The sequence below is a fragment of the Acanthisitta chloris genome, unplaced genomic scaffold, assembly GCF_000695815.1.
Source record: "Acanthisitta chloris isolate BGI_N310 unplaced genomic scaffold, ASM69581v1 scaffold29464, whole genome shotgun sequence".
Classification (NCBI taxonomy): Eukaryota; Metazoa; Chordata; class Aves; order Passeriformes; family Acanthisittidae; genus Acanthisitta; species Acanthisitta chloris.
In genome coordinates this window covers 21,471-43,079 of record NW_008669227.1, presented here as the reverse complement: position 1 = coordinate 43,079, position 21,609 = coordinate 21,471, and the positions used below count along the sequence as shown (strand labels likewise).

At 38.9% G+C, this 21,609-nt stretch overlaps 1 protein-coding gene across 1 annotated transcript in view; it reads left to right on the top strand.

Annotated features, from left to right (window-relative positions):
- The window catches only part of LOC103800854 (spectrin beta chain, non-erythrocytic 5-like), a gene marked incomplete at its 3' end in the record, with an annotated part of 61,204 nt that overhangs the window by 19,028 nt on the left and 20,567 nt on the right, over positions 1 to 21,609 (top strand). Inside the window, 17 exon segments of the mRNA XM_009073244.1 lie at positions 2 to 289; positions 940 to 1,186; positions 1,645 to 1,784; positions 2,738 to 2,837; positions 3,459 to 3,629; positions 3,830 to 3,994; positions 4,732 to 4,958; positions 5,524 to 5,710; positions 7,501 to 7,701; positions 8,835 to 8,951; positions 9,543 to 9,706; positions 11,410 to 11,542; positions 12,388 to 12,533; positions 13,684 to 13,798; positions 15,688 to 15,798; positions 17,419 to 17,598; positions 20,652 to 20,855. Of these exon segments, the coding sequence (XP_009071492.1) occupies positions 2 to 289; positions 940 to 1,186; positions 1,645 to 1,784; positions 2,738 to 2,837; positions 3,459 to 3,629; positions 3,830 to 3,994; positions 4,732 to 4,958; positions 5,524 to 5,710; positions 7,501 to 7,701; positions 8,835 to 8,951; positions 9,543 to 9,706; positions 11,410 to 11,542; positions 12,388 to 12,533; positions 13,684 to 13,798; positions 15,688 to 15,798; positions 17,419 to 17,598; positions 20,652 to 20,855 (2,896 nt within the window).

Genomic DNA, 21,609 nt, shown 5'->3' with positions numbered 1-21,609 from the left:
GGATTAAGGACACCAACCCTGCAGAGAGCTTGGCCATTACTGAGCAAGTAGAGAACATGGAGAGTCTTCTGGCAAAGCTCAAGCTGGAGACCCAAAAGAAACGTGACATTCTGCAGTGGGCCGAAAATCAACAGTCATTCCTCCAAGACAGCCATAGGCTCCTGCTATGGGCAGAAGGCATTCGGGAGAAACTCAGCAGTGAAGAAATGGGTGTGGATGTGGCTTCTGCAGAGCAATTGCTGAAAGAACATCAAGACCTGTTGAAAGAAATTAGGTCTCAGAAAGAAAGGTAGAGAGATTCTGTCAGGGTGGGCAGAATGGGGTGATATGGCAACAGTACTGTGTAAATGAAACGTGTCTATCATGTACATAAGTTGTGTTTGAAAGTGATGCCGAAAGTTTATTCAAATGCACTTGAAACATAGTGTCAAAAGGAGACTGCAAAACACAAAATCCAATTAGCTTTTGCATACTTATCCTAATAGCTGATGAGGGGTAAGGAGGAGCTGTATGTTTGCAGTAGTAGTATTCCACAAGCTCTCTTGACACTCTCAGTTAGTGCCATCTGTACTTTATACCAGTTCTCCCACTCCTTCTCAGGCCTTGTGCTTCCAGTTATCATGTTGAGTTCTCCTTCTGCACTGTTATGAATTTCCAAATACTGTTGGCCCTCTCCCTTTTAATGTGAAAGCCAGTTTATATGGGATTTCAATCCCAATGAGGAAATCTCACCTACTGCCTCCAGCATGTATCACTGAGCAAGCAACCAGCTGTACTTGGTAGGGCACTATCATGGCTAGCAGGAAAAAAGTAAAAGGGAAGGGGTGGGAGGGAAGCTTGGAGTATAGGCACGGCCAAGGTTGCAAAGAGCTGTGATGAAGGAGAGTTCATATTCTCTCATGCAGTGAGGTCTCACTTTTCTTTTTTCACTCTGGGAAGGTTTTTGCAGCTGGAGGAGCTAGGGCACAATATAATCCACCAACGACCCACTAACAGCAGGACCACACATGTCCACCAGTCCATGGAGAGGCTTGACAAGGAGAACAAAGAGCTGGAGGAAATGTGGGAACAGCGATGGAAAAAGCTACAGGATGGCCTGGAATTGCAGAAGTTCAACAGGGAGGGAGATCGTATCAATGCAGCCCTCTCTGGCCATGAGGCCTTTCTCCGGGGGGATGACCTTGGGGTATGTACAGCTGCTGATTTGAGTTCTCCTATTTCATCTCCCCATCCAGGGAGTAGCAACAATTTTCTTTATTAGATCTGTTTCCTCATTCTTATGGTCATGGCATTTTCATACTTGGGAACTAGACTTTCATGATCTAAGTATAACATTCTTATGTTCTTGCTCATCTAAATGAGAGCAAAGCAATTGTCTCCCAAAAAAATTTAATAACTGCAGTTGTGATTTGTTGCTATGTTTGTACATGTCATATGGTTTTTATAAAACTGACTTATCTGTTTGGTGGCTAACCATTAAAAAAGGTTTCAGATTGAATATAATAATATTTTTTTTCTGAGTAAAACCATGACTTTTTTTTAAAGAAAAGTTTTCTTTTTCATTAAGGTCCAAATTTTTTTTCACTGCTATAGAAACAACATATGACTAAGAAAAGTCTTTATCAAATTTTTTCTTAAATGCAGGACCATATAGATGCTGTTCAAAGCCTGCTGAAGCAACATCAGGAATTTGAACAACTGCTGATGGCACTGAAGAGACGAATTGAAGCACTTAATGAAAATGGGGTGAACCTAGTAAAGAGCAGGCACTTTGCATCTCATGTGTGAGTCCAAACCATTCCTTTTTTATTTAGCTTTAATAAATGATCCAGTGTGATTAGGGTGAGAGGAAAAACTTTCTCTAAGGAGAAATTAGTTGACCTCCAAGCCGCAGTCTTGTTGGATGAGGGAGGGAAAAGGAATTTTTTCAAAAAAATAGACTTCCCATGCTCTCAGGACAAATAAGTGACATGCTTTAGTTCAAAAGTGGCATTTGGCAGAACACTAGAATAATTTCCCTTGTATCATAAATTACATTTAGTGATAAAACTGTAAACATAATGTAAACATAAAAAAGTCCTTCATTTATTGCAGTCACATATTAGAATTATTGTTTGCTTTTAAAAAGTTACAGAAGACTTCACATGGACAAAACTCAACAGGAGCAGCTCTTTTGTGTATGTGTTGAAGCTGAACTCTTTCCTTTTTCTGTGCTGGAGTTGCTAGAATCTAGTGAGGGGACCTCCACACAAACAAGAAATGGAAATAGAGGGTTAGAATGGGCGTGTTGGATCAGAAGACCATATTCTTGTGATCGCAAGGAATAATTTCTTGAAAACTCATTCCACAAATTTATAAGCATGCCCTAAGATCTGACTTTTTGCTAGCACTACTACCATTAGAAGGCTATTCCAGAGTGTCATTGCACTTACACCACAGAGAAAATTAATAGTTAAGGTAGAATATTCGGGAGAGAGGAAGATCTTGGTGTTTTAGTGCATGACTGCAATTCACTTATGTAACACATCCATACAAAAGGAAAATCCAGAACAGCTGGCAAGCCATAACTTTTTTCCAAATGAGCCCAGCATGGTTGTGGGACAGGGCCATATATCCCTTCCTCTTTTCAGCAAAGTTGTTGGAACTAGATTCCTTTTATATCATAGTCATGACTACAGTATAACCAAGGAGAACCAATATGGCTAGTACCACACTGAGTTCCTGTTTTTCTTGGTAGTATTGAAGAGAGAATGGTGACTCTCCGGAAAAGGTGGGAGCAGCTGATACAAAGCAATGCCAGGAGAAAACAGGGGCTGTTGGATTCCCTACAGCTACAGGTAAAAGGACTGATACTGCAGATTTGGTCAGACGTGTGACTTTTGAATTTTACCCTTTGTCTTAATCAGAGACAAAACCTCTAACTGATGAGTTACTGCAGCTCACTTTCTCTTTGACTGTGAAACAGTTTCACTCTCTAGGGAGCAGGTGATGCACTGGTGATAAATCTTACAAAGCTATAACCAAAATTCCAAAACAAAAACTGATATTTTGAATGAAAATGTCAACAGAATGTTTTGTCTACTGGATATGTTTGTTCTGCTCATTGCTTATTGTTCTGCGCCTTAATAATTTAGCACAGTTACTGTAAGTTTTGGCTCGTAATTTAGTTTTCAGTGCTAGGATACAAACTTATACTGGAGGATTGGACCCTCTTATCAGCAACACAAACCTTTACTGATAATTAAAGGCAACAGATTAGTAAATGTGATAAAACATGGACTAAGAGGTATTACTATGAGGGCTTAAAACCTTCTCAATAGTTCAAGATCATACTTCTCCTTCTTCATTTGAAAATGTTGATTATGTAGAACAACTTGTACATGAAAATAAATCACAGTTCTTCACTGCAATCACAGAATCAGAAGTTAAATCAGTTTAATTCTGTTTGTTTCTGTAAGGAGTTTAATCGTGATGCTGCTGAGCTTCTGATATGGATGGAAGAGAAGTACAAGATTGCATCAGATGAATCCTATCGTGATCCGGCAAATGTTCTACGCAAACTGAAGAGGCATGAGGCTGCTGAGAAGGAAATGATGGCTAATGAGAAGCACTTTACAACACTGATAAAGGTGAAGGCAGTTTTGGAGCTAAGTCTTCCATCTCGTCCCAAAATTCATAGGCACATGGTGTGATTATCAGGGATGTCCTGCACAGGGCCGGGAGTTGGACTAGATGATCCTCAAGGGTCCCTTCCAACTCTGATTATTCTGTGATTCTGTGATTCATAAATGCTGATCTGCTAATAAAGCGATGTGCTGTGTTTCTCCAGCAAGGAATTCAATTGATTGAAGACAATCATTATGCTGCAGTTTCAATCCAGGAGAAGAGGTCAGAGCTTCAAAAGAACTGGAAGGAATTGTATGGCAAGATGATAGAGCGAGGTGACAAACTGAGACAAGCTGGACAACAAGAACAGCTTATGGAACTGCTCCAGGTCAGGAAGTGATGGGGAACAGAGGGCCTAGAATCAGAATAGTTCCTCCTGTTGTGTGGATGCAGCAAAAAAAAAGAGAATAATACCATCCAGATAAAAGGGTATTTTAAGGTGTCCATTTTGTCTACAGTTTCAGGAGAGAAAATATAATGCTCAGCAAGCTCTGTCCAAATTTACAAACAGGATAACAGTGCCAGAACAGCACCAAGATACTAAGCTGTTGAACTCAGGCTCACAAGCCATCTCTGTGGCCATCCTGTACTGGGAAAACAATCAAAACTCTGCAAGGGTCAATCCTGTGCAAACATAACTGCTTGCTTGGAGTCAGTTTGGAGGCTATAGGCATGGCACTATATTAAGCACACTGTCATCCAGGCAAATTGTATAAGAGAAAGGGTGCTGTGAAGCTGTTTCAATAATGACATCATTGAACTCTGTTGTGTTGTAGCTACAAGCTGAGGTCTTTGAAGAGTATTTGATTGTTCTGCATCATGTCACCAAAGACAGTTCAGAGACTGTTTTTAATTATGTGCTTTAGTGCCTTAGTGAGTAGAGTACTCCAAAATGGTTTGCTAAGCAAAATATTCCCAGGAGGTGCTTCTTAGAGATACCTGGCTATCACATGACTGAGGAAAGGATTTAAGAATTGTATCCAGGAAGTTGTCATAGAAGGGACCAAGTGAAAGAAAATTATGTTGAAAGGACAGTATGAGTGTGCTGTAATCTTTTCCTGGCAGGATGCCAAAAAGAAGATAGAGAAAATTGAGAAAATTCTTCAGGAATCTGAGACAGGCCATGATTTGCGCTCAAGCCGTGATCTACTCAAGCAGCACACACAGCTGGAAAATGAGACACATGAGCTGGCAGAGAAAATGAATGCTATTGTATCTCATGCAAGGAAAATGGCCACCAATCATTTTGACTCCCAGAGAATTCTGGATGAAACACAGAAATATCTGAAAAGGTGAGGTTTCACTCTCTCTCTTGTTGTCTCCATCCCTTGTGACAAATAGCATTTTTCTGCTCTACCTTCTAGAAAACATCTTATGGTTGTTTAAGTTTAACCCATACCCAGAAATTATTTCTCCTCCCAGTTGTAACACTGATCTGCACCTACAGAGCTGCCTGTTGACTCACCTCAACCTTTATGACTGGACCTTGCTCCTTGCCTGCTGCACTCCTCTAGTCCCTTGCTTATCCATAGGTCATTCACTGCTTTCTAAGGGGTACAGTGATGCAGCATTCAATACTGACCAGTTCCTTAAAACATCACAGGACAAGCCTAGGACTTCAAAAGTGCAAATCACATTTTCTCTGCTTACATTTACTATTATCACATAGGTCTACTTGCCAAAAGTAACCTTCTGTAGAAAGGATTCTCGTCTATGCAGCCAGCACTAACCATTGAAATTTAATTGCAAAGAAGTGCCCAGTGTTTTGAAATCATCATGATGGTATCATAGCCTAATTCCTTTGGAAGAATCAGGGCAAAGCTTTGTTTTAACATATATTTAATGGATGACCCCTAGGTTTGAGTCTTTGCAATCACCTCTTTATGAGAGACATAAGTTGCTGGAAGCTGCAGTGGACCTTTATGAGTTCTACCATTATCATGACATGGAACTGAACTGGATTAATGAGCGCTTGCCTATTGCCCATTCCACCAACTGTGGGAAGTCCTTGGATGCGGCTCAAAACCTGTTACAAAAACACAAGGTAACTCCTTTAATCAAGTGTATTTTAGCATGGTGGCACATCACACTTGACCTCAGCCTGCAGACCTGCACAGTAGACACTTTCAATGAGTACATTAATTGATTCCAGCTCTAGCCCAGCAAAAAATGGTTCAGTGGATCCAGACAAATCAGAAGTGTGGTGATGATTTTCAGAGCAAATACAGAATTCCTGTGAGAACTGCAAAATTTGTCATATTTTGGAGTATTATTATTCTGAGAAATTGTGTAGCTCTTCCCATTAAAAGTGGGTAAAAATCTAGTGTACCTCACACTAAATAGGAAAATGGAGTTTTTCCTTTGTGGGTTGATCTGGGTTGATTATTTTTGCTGTTATATGCTCATCCTATTTGAGTTTTATGTTTACTGCTCCATTATACATGCAATCTTCAGGTTTGCAAATGCTAGATTTTCTAGGAGAGCATATAACAGCCATTTAACATTTATTTTAATTCTGTACTGTTTGTAAAATAGATTGAGCAAGAAACAATCACTATACTTATAAAGACAGGTTAACACTGATTTGTGGGGAATTTGATTCTTTGTTGGACTTCACAGCCAGACTGGCACCTCAGCTATCTGGCACCACAGGCAATGCTGGTTTTTGCAGCACTTAGATTGCAAGTTCCATGAGTGTCGTGGTGTAACTCCAGCAGCAGCCAAGAACCACACAGCCTCTCACTCACTCCCCCACCAATGGGATGGGGGAGCGAATTAGAAGGGTAAAAGCTACAAAAACTCGTGGGTTGAGATAAAGACAGTTTAATAGAGAAAGCAAAAGCTGCACACACAAGCATAGCAAAACAATGAATTAATTCACTGCTTCCTGAAGACAGGAGGTGTTTAGCCATCTCCAGGAGAGCAGGGCCCATCACGTGTAACGGTTCCTTGGGAAGACAGACGCCATCACTCCAGATGGCCCCCCTTCCTCCTTCTTCCTCCCACCTTATATACTGAGCATGATGTCATATGGTATGGAATATCCCTTTGGTCAGTTTGGGTCACCTGTCCCAGCTGCATCTCCTCCCAATGTCCCATGCATCCCCAACTTCCTTGCCAGCGTGGCAGTACGGAAAGCAGCAAAGGATTTGACTCTGTGTAAGCTCTGCTCAGCAATAACAAAAACATCTCTGCGTTATCAACTCTGTGTTCAGCACAAAACCCAAACATAGCCGCATACTAGCCTCTGTGAAGAAAGTTCACTCTACTCCAGCTCAAACCAGCACAATGAGAAAGGACATAAGACCAGTGGAGAAACTTATCAGCACAAGAGTCTAATAATTCTCATGGTACTGTTGACAATGCCTCTCTTCCCATCATCCTCCAGCCCATTCGTCTTCTGTGATGTTTTATTTTCCCATCAGCAGCTCAATGCTCTTTTCTGATTCCTGCAGAATTGTGTCTCATCCCTTGTCCTGCTCCATTTCCCAGACCTCCCTGGCTGCTGAACAGGGGGAGGGTCAAGAGCATTCTAAAGAGAAGGGGTAGGACTAGATTAAAGCACCAGGCCGAGGACTTCAGCATAGGGAAGTTAAGGAATGTCTGTTGCCTCCTTACATTCTCTTCTCTCAATGGAAGTACCAAGAGCAAGTGGGACTGGGACCAGTGACTGAGGCTGCAGCTGTGGTAGAAATAGACAGCTCTTGTGTGCACTTGCTGTACTCTGCCCACCATCACTAGCTGCCAGTTTTATTTATGACTAGGAGCACACATAAATTTTTTTTCTCACACACCCTTCCTTTATTTCTCTCTTTTCTTTTATCTCATTCTCAGGAGCTGCAGGCAGAAGTGAATGCCCACAAACAGCAAATCCAGCGGGTCCTGGAGAAAGGAAGGACAATGATTGTAGGCCAGCACCCATCAGCTCAGAAAATAAGTGAGAAATGCCAGGAGCTTGTGACTGCCTGGCAGGGCTTGGAGAAGTCCTGTGATGAAAAGATGAAGCAGCTGCAGCACTCAGTTGGCTTCCAGGAGGTACAAATTACACAGTAGCTTCTTCAGACAAACAACAGTATCAGTACCAAAGTATTAAAATGAATAACAAAACAGCTTTGCTGGGGCTAGTATTATCTTCAGTTGCTTCAGTTGCTCATGGGAATGAAGGGCTGGATTGCGTAGTTGAATGCAGCCCCCAGTCTAAACCTCCTACTCTAGGGGTTTACCTTGGGTTCTATACCCATCCATTATGGTTGTGAATAGATCATGCATTTCTCCTGGTAGTAGCTTTTTTTCTCAGTATCTTTATACAGCCTCATATTTTTACTTAATTAATGTAATGGATCCTGAACTGACCCTTCATGCTGCAGATTTATGACAAGGAAATCAGAAGAGAAGGGATTTCTTGTGTTATCCGATCTTTGCTTGTTTCAGGCAGCAATGTTCTAGGCAATAAAATGATACTGAGAAAGAGGTAGCTCTTTCAGAGCTAGATAGGAATTTTTGCTCTGTTATTTTCTACAGGCTTCTGGACTTTTATGCTTAGCCCGTTTGAAAAAAAAGAATTTAAAATTGCACGCAAGTATTTATATTGAGAATCCAAATTTTCTCTCATCAATGGGTCATATAGGAGTGCAGCTATTCAGACAGCACATGCAAACACGAATAACATTTGCACAGAATTTACAAGCCCAGAAAAAGTAGGTTGCCTGGGGTACTTGATCATCTGGCTCTTATTTCCTCTATCTATAAAAACAGCTGTCTGTACTGTAGACTTTATGAAGTCTGATTCTTACAATGTTTTGAACTTCTCAGGCAGGGGAAGGAGAAACACTGATATTATACAGTTAGCCCCTACTCTTAGCTGAATTAAGGTAAGGGAAGAGTCAAATAAGGAGAGTGGTGTGAAGAAAGAAAAGTAAGATAACTTTAAACTTACTGCCAGAGCAGTAATGCCTGGAGAAGATCTTAGTTACCCTGCACTGAAGTCTTCCATCTCTGACCTCCTTCATTGTTTTATGATTTCACGGAACAGTGAATTAAATATTTAATGAAGTGTCACAGTAAATCTTGAAGTGCATCCTCCATTTAGAATTAATTAAGTTAAAAAAATGACATGAGTATTTTGAAAGTTGAGGTAGAAACTCATTTGTTTTCTTCTTAATTTATAGTTTTTAATTAATACATCAGACCTGGAGGCTTGGATAGCAGAGAAGTATCCACTTGTGACAAGCAAAGACTATGGTAAAGATGAAGATGGAACACTGAAACTCATGAAGAAGCATAAGGTATTTCTCTACTTAAATGCTGTAGGTTAGCCTGCTCTTTTGGTCTGTCATAAAATGTTTTGTCGCATTTGTACTTGAGTGTCAGCCATTTACATACAGATATTTTGCGTTGATGTATGTCTACATGTGCATAGACTGGTAGAATGGATCAATGCAGCTTACTACGATAGTTGGAAAATGTAGTTTGGGGAAAAAGGAGAATTGTGAGTAGTCTCATCTTACTTTTCTGAGGCCAAAACTGACTATCTGCTTTTCAGTTTCAACAGATGGATGCAGAAGCCATATTTTTTCTTCCCTAAAATCAAAGATACAGATAGACTATTATTCCAGCAATACTTTTCTCTGCCTAATAATGCATCAGGAAATTCTAATTGCCTGTATTCACCTAATTTGTTTGAATTTATGTACACTTTTTTTTCTCAAAAACCTGTTGCTAGAAAATGATCTAAAATTAATCAAGTCTTGGAAATGTCACATCCTTCTCAAAAGTATTTTTCCTCTTTTAATGTCTCAATCACTACACCATAGGCTGTTCACAAGCAGTGTAGATCTTGTACAACTGGCTCTCAATTTTCTGTTTTTCATTGCCAGGCACTGGAGCATGAGATTGCCATTTACCAAAATTTTATGGAAGAACTGAGTGAAAGAGCCCAAACTCTTCCTCTTGTGGGCTCCATCCAGTATGATGAGGTTGATGCACCAAAGGAACGAGTTAATTCAAAACTCCAGAAGCTACAGGAATTAGCAGCAGCAAGGTATAAACTAGAACTGCCTCTTGGATCCTAAGTTTGATTCAAAGCTCATTGAAGTTAAAAAAGGATATCTCCAGTTACTTCACTGGAATTTAGATCATATTCATTATCTCCTTTTTCTATCAAATGTATGAAGGAAATTGAATGTTTTTATATTGTAATTCTGTGCATCTATGAGCTTTTTGTTTTTGCTAAGCAAGACCTCTACATTTTGTTCAAGGAGTTTTGCTACATATTAAGGATTTGAAGCCCACAAATTTCCTCTTTCTCCTTGATCATTCTCCTGTAAAGTGACTTGAGATGCCACATTCTGACTTGCCTTTGTGGTATTTGGAATCTGCTACCTATAGGGAAATAAAAGTTTTTGAAAGATTCCTTGATGTTGCTTGAAAATAACTTAATTACATAGCATATGGGAAACAATGACAGATACACTTATCTTTATGCCTAGTTATTGTGCTAGTATACGAGTGGCTTCATTCTTGAATGAATCATTTACTTTTCATTTCACTTCCTTTCTCTTATTATTACAGTAAGATATTTACAACAGGACAGTTGACTTGTACACAGGGTTTTTAAACACTTCTGGTTTGTTGTCAGGATGGAACAAATGTCTGAACAGTTTAGGTTTTTCCTCTACAAAATTGTCACTCAGAAAAAGAACAGGACTCTGCAAGTAATGAATGAATAAATAAATGAATCTAAATAAATATAATCTAAATAAATAAATGAAGTAAATAAATGAACCTAAATGCTAGAATTATTAGGCCTAGAGAAGATGGTAGTATTTTACCTTTTGTTTTTATTCTTGTTTGAATTGAAAAAGTAAAAGCATCAATAGTAAATCCTGTGAATTAGAAGTTCAGAAAAAGAAATACTTGGGATAGAAATATCAAAACATTTTTGTGTATTGTACACAGAAATGTTTTGCTTTCATTCATGCTTAATGTTAACCTGAGTCTCATGGTGCCTTATGGGTGTTCTGGTTTGTACCTCTGATCTGGGCTCTCCCTGGCAGGCTGGACTCCCTCAGCAGGCTACATTTCTTGTGATGAACATTTGAGACTCAAAGAGGGAAGCCAGGTTCACGTTTCCTGGAATATTTGCACAATGCCCTGGTAGTATTAGCAGACAGAAAATTGGTCTTTTATTTACTGTGGAAGGCTTGTAACAAGTCTGGATGAGTTATAAGAAGCTTAAAACCATCAGAAAAATGTGGCAGGTTGCAGCAATTCTGCTAAACAGGCAATATGAGCAGAATTACATTAAAACGCTTTCATAGCATCTGCTTTCCTGATACATCATCCTCAGAAAGATTTTCGTATGAATACAATTATCTTTAGAAAGAGATCAGAACAGATCTGAAAAAGAATAAAAGGCATTCTCATGGGAAGAAAAAACCCAGCAACAATACTACCCCTCCAAAAAGAAAAAAACAACCCTGAAAAAAAAAACAGAACAGGGAGAGAGCTCAGATAGCTACAGCCCTCTTCTGGGAAACAGCCAGAGAGACAAGTATGACCTGGCTGACAGCTGTCATCCTACAAACATAATTTCCAATTTTGAGAAACAGTCATCTCTTTCATTAAAGAGAATGAGTCTTGACAGTGAGAGGTTTTGAAGATTCATAGGAAGAAAGTTACCAATTGCCCTCCTCTTATATTGTCTTGGTCTAATTGTATTATCTTGTCTCCATCCTCCACCAGAGGAAAGAAGCTGGATGAAACTCTTGTCTTGCATGAGTTTCTACGAGAATATGAAGATCTGGAAGACTGGATCACTCAGCAGAAACAAACAGCCAGCTCTGAAGACTGCGGAAATGATTATGAACACGTCTTGGTGAGTATTTTGGGTAAGAGATCAAAAGTCAAACAAACTCTATGTAATGAGACTGTAAAAGGATTCTAAGGTTAGCCTTGAAAACATGAAAGACAGAGTAAGGAATAAGCATAAATAGCTCAAAGACGGGAAGAGAAAAGGATGAAGAGTGGGTGGGAAAGACTGAAGAACAGGCAGCATTGCCTAACACTTTACAGCCTGTTACCATGGGGGCTGAGCTGTGTGCAACAACTGCATGCTAAAATGTCTACACCTTCAGAGAGCTATTCTATTCTTTTATTTTTAGTAACCAGATATTTCAGTATGGTATCTATTAAGGATTCTTTCTTTCTTTTTTTTTTTTTTTATTGCAATTGCTGATTTATGAACAGCTACATCTACACCTCTTCCTGTGGCACAGAAACCCATCTAATGTCAGCCTATTAGAAATAAATAGCCACTTGGGATCCTCATTTTTGTAATTTATTTCAAAATATCTGGTGTCCTTAAACCTTAAACTCAGGCTACATTACCCATTTACAGTACTGAATACACATTTGCATTCATGAAGTGAAAACATATCATTTAATAATTGAAATGAATTGTAAAGAGAAAGTTTTTTTCTATCCCCAGTAATAAAGTTTCTGTCTCCCACATGCGTCACAAACCTCCTGTTTTTCTGAATTTGTAGCTCCACATGGTCTTTGGAGGTAAAAAACCATTCATTCTCAGCAGTTTTTTCGTCTCTAAGTATGATCAGTTTATTACCTGTCTTTTGGCTGTGCTCTGATAGATGAGCAGGTATGTTTGGGAAAAGAGCACTCAAATTGAGGGGTTTTCTTTTTATCTTGTTTTTCTTTCAAAAGCAACTTTGTGCCAAATATGACACATTCCAACACCAGTTGGAAGCCGCTGGAAAAAGAGTTATGGCTTTCCAGCAGCTGGCAGATGACTTGCTGAACTGTGGACATTCTGAATCCTGGGAAATTCAGCAGATGCAGAAACAGCTATGGTAGGAGACTTGTGTTAGCTCTGTAATGCTTTGTCCTTTCAGTTCACTCTCAAAGAAGGAGAAGTGAGAAGGAACTTGGATAAGGCATAAGGCATGTCCTCCTAATTCCCTAATTGAAAAATATGTGGTTTGCTAACTAATACAGAGCTACTGCCAGCCTTGTTTAAATATAGACTACTATAATGCAGACATTATCTGCTTGCTGGTTTAGCTTCTTGTAAATCGCATTAGAGGCCCTTTACAAGTAGGGGCAAGTGAACATCCTTTGCCATTTGAAACAGGATCACTCAACTGAAAGGCTAGGAGTTTACTTGCTCTTTTATTGCTTATATTTTCTGAGTATGAATCCTACAACTGCTCTGCAGAATAAATTAAGATATCCTAAGCTTCTTAGTTCTGGCATTGGTCCAAACTGGCTCAAAAGAGAAGTGGGTCTGTATGCAGTTTAGGCCACCACAATATATGAAAGATATAAAGCTATTAGAGAGCATCCAAAGGAGGGCTATGAAGATGATGAAAGGCCTAGAGGGGAAGTCATATGAGAAATGGATGAGGTCACTTGGCTTGTTCAGCCTCCTCTGGAGATGAGACTGAGAGGAGACTTCATCGCCATCTACAGCTTCCTCACAAGTGGAAGAGGACAGGCAGGCACTGATCTCTTCTCTCTGGTGGCAGACAGGACCCAAGGGAACAGCATGTGTTAGGGAAGTTTAGGTTAGATGTTAGGAAAAGGTTCTTCACCCAGAGGGTGGTTGGGCACTGGAAAAGGCTCCCCAGGGAAGTGGTCACTGCATCAAGCATCCCAGACTTCAATAAGTGTTTGGACAATGCTCCCAGGCACATGATGTGATTCTTGGGGTGGTACTGTTCAGGGCCAGGAGTTGAACTTTGATGATTCTTCTAAGTCCCTTCCAACTCAAGATTTTCTATGATTCGGTGACTCAGTCCTTCAAGTCCTGCATATAAATCTTGAAAATCATATTGTGAGAGACATGCTGCCCCCCTGAGAATTACTTCAACAGAATTTAATGGCAGGAATGAAAAACAAAGTAAGAGGAGGTCTCATTCTCAGTCTTTCTTCAGACTGTTGGTATCTTTTACTCCTGCTTTAAATGTTTTACATGGTTATTTTCCCCGTCCTCCCTTGAAGGAACTCTTGGGAGGAGCTGTTGGAAATTACGAGATTACGAGGTGAGCAGCTGAGAGATGCTGAGGTGATTCACAAGTGCTACCAAGACCTGACAGATGCTCTGGCCCATATTGAGGTAAAAAATAGTGGGAAACTTTATTTCAGCTTCATTTGTGAAGTATTCTTAAGATTCTCAGCATGCTTACTGCTGACTTCAAAAAAATTCTCAGTAAGAAACCTGTGTGATTTACTCAGAGTATAAAAGAAAAACACCCAGGTAATCCTTAGATATTTGGTTACTTTATGACAACCATTGCTGAAACCAGGTGTATCTGGAGTTGATAATCTATGGGATAAACTGAGAAGTTCAGGACTTGAACTAAGTTATTTCATAGTGTAATGCATATAGTAATGTTGTTTGCAGTCATCAGGCCTAAGAAATGGTTTACTGCCTCACCATGGTGGTTCTTTGCACACCATTGTAGCTTTATGTGCTGAAGAAAGAACTGTCCTGTGAAAAAAGCATTTGGCTGGATTACAGTGACCATTAGCCTGGAAAGTTGTCAGGCAATTGTGTGACCTCATATGAAAAAGAATCTTTGGGCCAAAAATCTTTCCCTCTCAATTCAGTGCCCAGTACTGCCAATAATTTTAAATGGTCCCAGTGTAAAAACTAGGGGGAGAAGTACCAATAAAAAAATCTTCAGCCTTCTGGCTTATCTGAACATCTTGAAGAGTTTAATGGAGAAACCACATCCTTGTAATGAGAGGTGTGGTTTCCTTAATGTAGATGTTTACAGGAGTCAGGGATCCAATAGTTTCCATTGTTTGCAAGGCAACAGGGCTTTATTTGCTTGCATGTAGCTGATTTTCTACTAGTTTGTGCTGGCAGAAGCTGCCCTATTCAGCCATGTTATCCCTATTTTCTTCCCCATCATGAATGAAAAAATCAAACCTCATATTTTACTGTATACCAGCTGGGATTTTCAGAACCTGGTGCATATTTAACTTCAGTAATGAAGTAGTTATTTCTGAGACAGTGATAATTAAGAGTTCAGAAACATTTCACAGACCAGCTGTTGGTTTATCCCCATATTGAGTTTGGTCCAGGTAACCAAACGTTTTGCATGGTGTCTTGTTAATAAGCTTCACTCCTGAATGGGAAAGCAGTACAGTCATCTTGCCCATCCCTTCCTGTGTTCTCTGGTCAGAAGCCTGCCAGGGAAAGCCTTTTCTCATAAGGACATAGTACTAGAAAATCTTGCTTGAGTCACCAACTCCAGTGCCCTGATAGTAGAGGCAACTACAACACGCGTTTCCTTTTATAGCACCTTACCAAGATGCATTGTTGGTACCCCAAACAAGCCTGTGAATCTGTTGCAGAAATACACTTTTCCAATGGTTAGAAAGGTTCTTCCAGTTCCAGCTTCTAATAATTTTGTTCTAGCAATGATGTTATCCTCCAGCTGAAATGCTTTTTCTTTTTGATTGCTGTATTTCTAGTGCATGTCTGGGTGCTCAGAACCTTCATTAAGCCAAATAAATGTTTAAGTTTCCTTTTCTGTAATGGTCCCTCCATTTCTCTCATATTTACAGTAATCATTCTTGAGCATGTATAATTAAAATTTTTATCTAAAGATGGTTCATAGGAAGACTACCTATAACCCAAAGAATGGGCTGAGACTGTTGCTTATTAATGCTACTTCTAAGAATTCACTCTGTCACTGCAGTAGCTATTCAAGATTGATTCCCAAGAGAAAGCCTGTTAAGACATTCTGTATTTTTTGATAAGAAAAGACTTGAACCTTCATTTTTCACAGTCCATTTGAACAGTTTAGTCACTAAGATACTTAGAAGTGAGTTACTAGGATAGATTTTTCTGGCTTCTTTTTACCTATCACACTTGAATGACCCAGGATGTCCTTAAAGGTGCAGTAAGAGCAGCACTGCCCAAAATAACTAATGTAGGCGTGTTCTGCTTGGAAGTAGAAAGTAACAAAGTTTTCTCGGATTTCTTTCTTCTAGGACAAGTCCAAAAGTATTACAGATGATGTTGCTAAGGACATGAGAGGTGTGCAAACCCAGCTTCGGAACCATGTGGCCCTGGAGCATGAACTCTCTGGAAATGAGCAGCAGGTAATGACAGTAATTTGTGATCTTTAATGTGTCGCCAAGATTCAAGTTTCCAAGACAAGCATAATAGTAATTTGGTATTGTGAACCAAATTATTAGCATCTCTCACAGAAAGCCTGGATAGCTCTAAGGATTTTCCTTAGTTTTCTAGGGGTTGTTTTGTATATATTCAAGGCCTGATGGCAGTGATGAAGTAGGTAATTTTAAATTTTACAAATTTTTACACGAGTGCTGACTATTGAAGTGTTTCACAGGGATATTTTCAATCACCATTTGAAATGTATGATTATGCTAGGATTTTTGACATGCTTATTGTCATCTTCAAAGTGTTCTAGGTTATTGCAAGGAAAAATCCAGAATCAGTTCTATGTGCAGAGAAAATCAATATTCATTAAACAGAAAATGCATTTATTGACTGTAGAGGATTATAGCAGAAAGGATGGGGCAGCACTCTGAAATTTTCTCTAAGTTTAGAAGGGTAGACATTGGACTGTGAGAAAGGATAGCCTCCTAATATAAACTTGTATAAAGTTTCAACTCATGAGAACAGCCTCCTCGTACATAGGAGACTTGCTTGGCTTCAACTAGATCAGTAAAATTAGTATGAGTTAGAACACAGTACACAGGATTGCATCCAGATGGTTCTTGAATATCTCCAGTAAGGGAGACTCCACAGCCTCTCTGGGAAATCTGTTCCAGAGCGTGGTCATCCTCACAGTAAAGAAGTTCTTCCTCATATTCATTGTGGAGCTTCCTGTGCATCACTTTCTGCCTATTCCCTCTTGTCTTATTTCCTTACACTAAACTGACCTTTATTTGCAAGGCTGACTAAAGAAAGATCCCTTAATAAGTGTTTGTTCCCACTTTTTCAGAGACACAGTTCAAGTCTGAAAAACAGCCACATTCTTTCCAGTGCTCCACTGGTGATGTGTACAATTAACTCATCCTGTGAAATGCAGGGAGGTTGGATCAGATGACCCGCTGTGGTCCCTTCCAACCTTATCCATTCTGTGATTCTGTGTGAATTTTCTCCTCACTCCTTTATTTAATAAACGTAATAGTGTATAATAGTATATATAGTACAAAACACAGCATGTATTATATTGAGATTACTGAAGTAGATATCCCAGTATTACTTGTCAGTGGCCTCACATATTGGCCTTGGGGTACATAACATTAGAACTGATGCCACCAGCTGCTTGTTATTACTAAAGGTAAAAGAGAATGAGATATGCATGAAGAGAATGTGGTCACAGTTAACCTATATGGTGGCTGAGGAAAAGAAGGAATGATTAGTTATTACTTGCATTATAATAACAGTTATAACAATACTTGCATTATTCATATAATAAATTGTACAGTAAAAAGGAGGAACAAAACTGCCTGCCTATTGGAAAAATCACTGTAGTGATGAGCCTTGGCAAACACTGGATGTCACTATTACTCCATAGAACTGAAATGATGGGAGTTTTTGTTCAATGTGAGAAAAGTTAAGTCAGAAAATGTTGCTTGAATTGTAGCTTCAAGTACAGTTATCATAGCCCTTATCATAACTTTTCTGATATTATCTGGTTCTCTGTGACTATCTCTTTCCTTATCAACTTCTTTTGTCCCTGTGTACAGCTCCAGGAACTGGTCCACTCTGTAGATCATGTGCTGATCCACTGCTCAAAGAAGCAGGTGGAAGACCTGAAAGCAAAGCAGCAGGCAATAGTGACCAATTGGAAGGCCCTGAAGTGTAAAGTGGAACTGCACAAGAAACTTCTGGAACAAGCATACAAGTTTTACGAGTTTCAGACACATGTAAGCACTTCAGCTTTCTGTCCGTTGGTACACAGGGGAAAGTCACCTACAATGTGTTTGAACCATAGGTGTGCTTCCAAGCTGCAAAAGGCTGCAGGAGCTATGTGTGTTATTAATCAAGCTTGATGTAGCTATTTAGAAAGGTGGTTTTAGAGGATAAGTATCTTTAAACTTTTGTAGGAATGAAAGCTTATATCAAGCTGTGTATGGAATAATTGACAGTTGTCAGAAATGGTCATCACAGGAGTAACAGTAGTCATTTCAAAGACTTTGCAATTTCTACTGAGTAAGAGTGATAAAAAGGCATGTTGCACTCCCATTTATAATGCTTAAAGGTTTGTTCTCTCAGGGCATGCAGTAACTTTCAGGGCATGCAATAACCCTAAGTTACCTTACTTCATGGAATGTATCAAATACAACTCACCGGTTTTTGCAGTAACCTCTCAAGTTGCTTAAACAGTGACATGGCTATATCAGCATAATATAATCAGCAATGCACAGTAGCTTTGTCTCCAAAGAACTCAGTGGGTCACTGAGCTACAATTTGCAAATGTCAGTAGTCTCAGTGAAGGCACTTGAGCTACACCACTAATCAATACATTATTGCTGCAAATATGGCAGTAGCTGGTACTAAAACAGCAAGAGTGTCCCATTGTATCATGAAGGAAGTTGCTAATGTAGATTTCTAGAATACATTTACATTCATTTATTCTTGAGCTGTTACAGATGTAACTTCAGTGTCAATTAAAGATACCTCTGGTAGTTCACATTCTGCTTCCATTTCTGCTGAACAGTTCTCAAGCCACTCTAGTGACTTCACAATATCTAATATGTAGCTTTCTATTAGATTCTTGAAGTCTTCAGCCTGGGTGCATCTTCATCAGGAGGTGGATCTTGGTGGATTTAGCCATTAAAATGTAGTAACTCAGAATTCACTTCATTATTGATTTGTTTCATAGCTTATGTCATAAACTTAATTTAATTGACTTCAGATAGAAAATGTCCTGTTGGGAGTGATATTTGTCTTTTTATTGCTGGAACCATGCAAACCACCTTTGGTTTGCATTTTTTATGAAATCTGTGATGCATCCTGTGGTCTGAATAGCAAATCTATAGCCCCTTTCTCACTCTGGTAGTGTGTCCTTTGATTTTCATTACTTCTTAATATTGTAAGACAAAATGACAAAAAAAAAATCTGTTCTTAATATTGTAAGACAAAATGACAAGAAAAAAAATCTTTCTACAAAATGATAATTCTGCACAATCCTCTAGTGTGTCTCCTTGTACCCCATCAAGTATGATTTTAGTCTGATTAAACAGCAGAGCTGGCTACAACTGACAACACACAGTAACAGGAGAGAGCTCCAAATCTTCCAAGAAACTTTGTCAGGGAAAAGGAATGTGGACATATAGTATTTCTGAATAACCTGAGGCTCTTATTCTGAAGTTTGCTGTAGGATCTACATGCTTTCAGTCAGGCTCTGCTTAGGAGTTTTGTACAGACTGATGCCTAGTCTATCCTTAAATGTTGCTGGCAGTGGCAGTCCAAAAACCTCCCACTGGCTCTTGACTTGTTCCATTGCATCATATATCCTAAGATTTATGGATTTTTTTCCCTAATGCTTAGCTTAAAATCTCAGGGAGTCTTAGACATTTGTAGTACGAAGTGCAATGTGTCTACAGTGACATCCAGCTGTGTGAATGAGGCCAACACGTGTGTTATGTGGGCCCCTTTAAAAGGACCACAGTCTTTTTAAAGATTCATTTAGCAACTGTGTTCACAGGCTTTAAGAAAGCAGTATCTTGGATTGAAAGCCTAAACTCATGATCCCTAAGTGGCCATTTTCAGTTTTGTGGTGCTTACCCAAATATTAGTTTTCCTGGCTGGCTGTACAAAATTTTGATAATATGAAAAAAAATTAACAGGTAAAAGGGAGCACCCAAGAATCTATTTCTATTACACAGTTTCCTTCAGTGGAAAAGCCAGCAACCATTCACAAGAGAAAATTTTTAGTTTTCTGCAGTAAATGAGAATTTTTCGTCAGCACTTAGTATACAAAGTAGTCTTTAAAAATACACTTTAAAAAACTGAAAGACTGTTTATGACCTCAAAATTGAATCAACTAATCCAAACACAAGCTATAATAAAATGAATCATCCCATATAATCCCCAGTACAGTCCCTTGCAGTCCTATTTTTTGCCAACTGACACATAAGACCAAAACTCATATTGCAGATTCATATGAGATGCCTAAAGTTAGTGACTGTTGAAGATGTAGAATCAAATGCAGAAAAAGACGTACAAAAAAATGTCAAATTATTTTTACTTGCACAAGTTTCTACAGTCACAGTTAGAAAACAGTTCTCAGAGATTTGTTTTCGAATCTTCTTGTCCATAATTGCCTCAGCTGAATGCTTCAGACATTTTAAAATATTGTAAATATATGTATTGATTCATCAGATTTTGAAAGTAAACTAGCATTACATCTTTGTTGCTACCAGAACTGTGTTTCTGTGCCAATCTCAGTCCTATAGTTTCACAAGCCAAGTCCTGAATATGCTTATGCAACTTTTTTCTGACCTGTAATTTACCCTTTTCCACATCTGGTAGAGCATTTGTTTTTCACCTGAAAATTCTCAGTCTCATTTTAGAGTATGTGTACAACCTAATTGTCAAATAGACTTGGATTAGCCAAAGCTGTCACAGAAAAATGGAGTGATACTGTTTTATCCTTTGTGAAGGAATAACATCAGAAAACACTTAAGGAATAATGGGCTAAAGGACAATAAATTGTATCATGTTGTCATTGATGTGATATGACACAGTTTGACTATGTATGATTTAACACAGTATATAGAAATTCCAGCAGTCATGTTATCCACCCTTGTAAAATTCACAGAAGTACTGTAAGCACTAATGAAATATTTTCTTTCTTGTCTGTAATTTTCTTTCCTATTATTCACTAAGAGTTCAACAGTCAGCCTATGATTTTCCTGCCTCATAAACTATGTTTGACCTCTAACCTCAACTTTCACATTTTCTTGGGTTCCAGGTGTGGGACTATTTCTTATGGACAGCAGAAGTAATAAGGGAAATGAGAGCCAAGGAGACTATTCGGGATATATCTACTAGTAGTCTGAGACTTACCCAGCATCAACAACTACTGGCAGAGATTGAAGCACGAGAAGAGAAGTATAGTCATGTTGTACAGCTGGGACAGTCACTCTTGCAAGATGAGGAAACAGGATCAAAAGAGGTAATTGAAACTCCTTTGAGTTCAGTCATACCTATTCAACTACTCAACACCAGTGTAATGATCACTCTATATTGTATCACACTGTAAACATATAAATACATGTGTACACTCATATTATCTGTATGCATAACCTACATTTGCCTCAGTGTGTTACCTAGCTTGGGCACAAAAACATCTGCTCCATTTTCTACCTCAGCATTAGATGCATGCTGGCATGTCCTGAAGACCCACTGCAGCAAAGCTGGGCTTGTTCAAGAAGTCCACCATGTTCTGAGCAATGAAGTTCTGAGTCCACCATGTTCTGAGCAATGAAGTTAATTCTACCAACTTCCCAAACTGGATTTTCACACAAATACTATGCTTCATATTACAGTGGTATATCCACATCAGAACAGTCTGGACAAAGACCTGTCAACCAAAGAATGTAAACACACCAACATATGAGAGAGTTTAAAGATTGATTTAAACATTTTCTGTAGTAATGAATTATGCTGGTAAAATATACTCCCCAGAAATGAAAGACTGAAATCAAAATGTCAGTTTACTCAAGACAAATAGCTTCTAAGATTCTCACAACAGTATTTCTTTTCAAGTACCTACTAGTTTACTTCTCCCCTGACAATTCATTAACATGTCTCATAAATATAGTCAGAAAATTGCAGAGTTCATGCATGTTACTCTCCCATCTCACAAAGCTATTTCCTGAAAATATGTTGAATATTGCAATGTATTACTATAGTAAGTAGAAATCTTG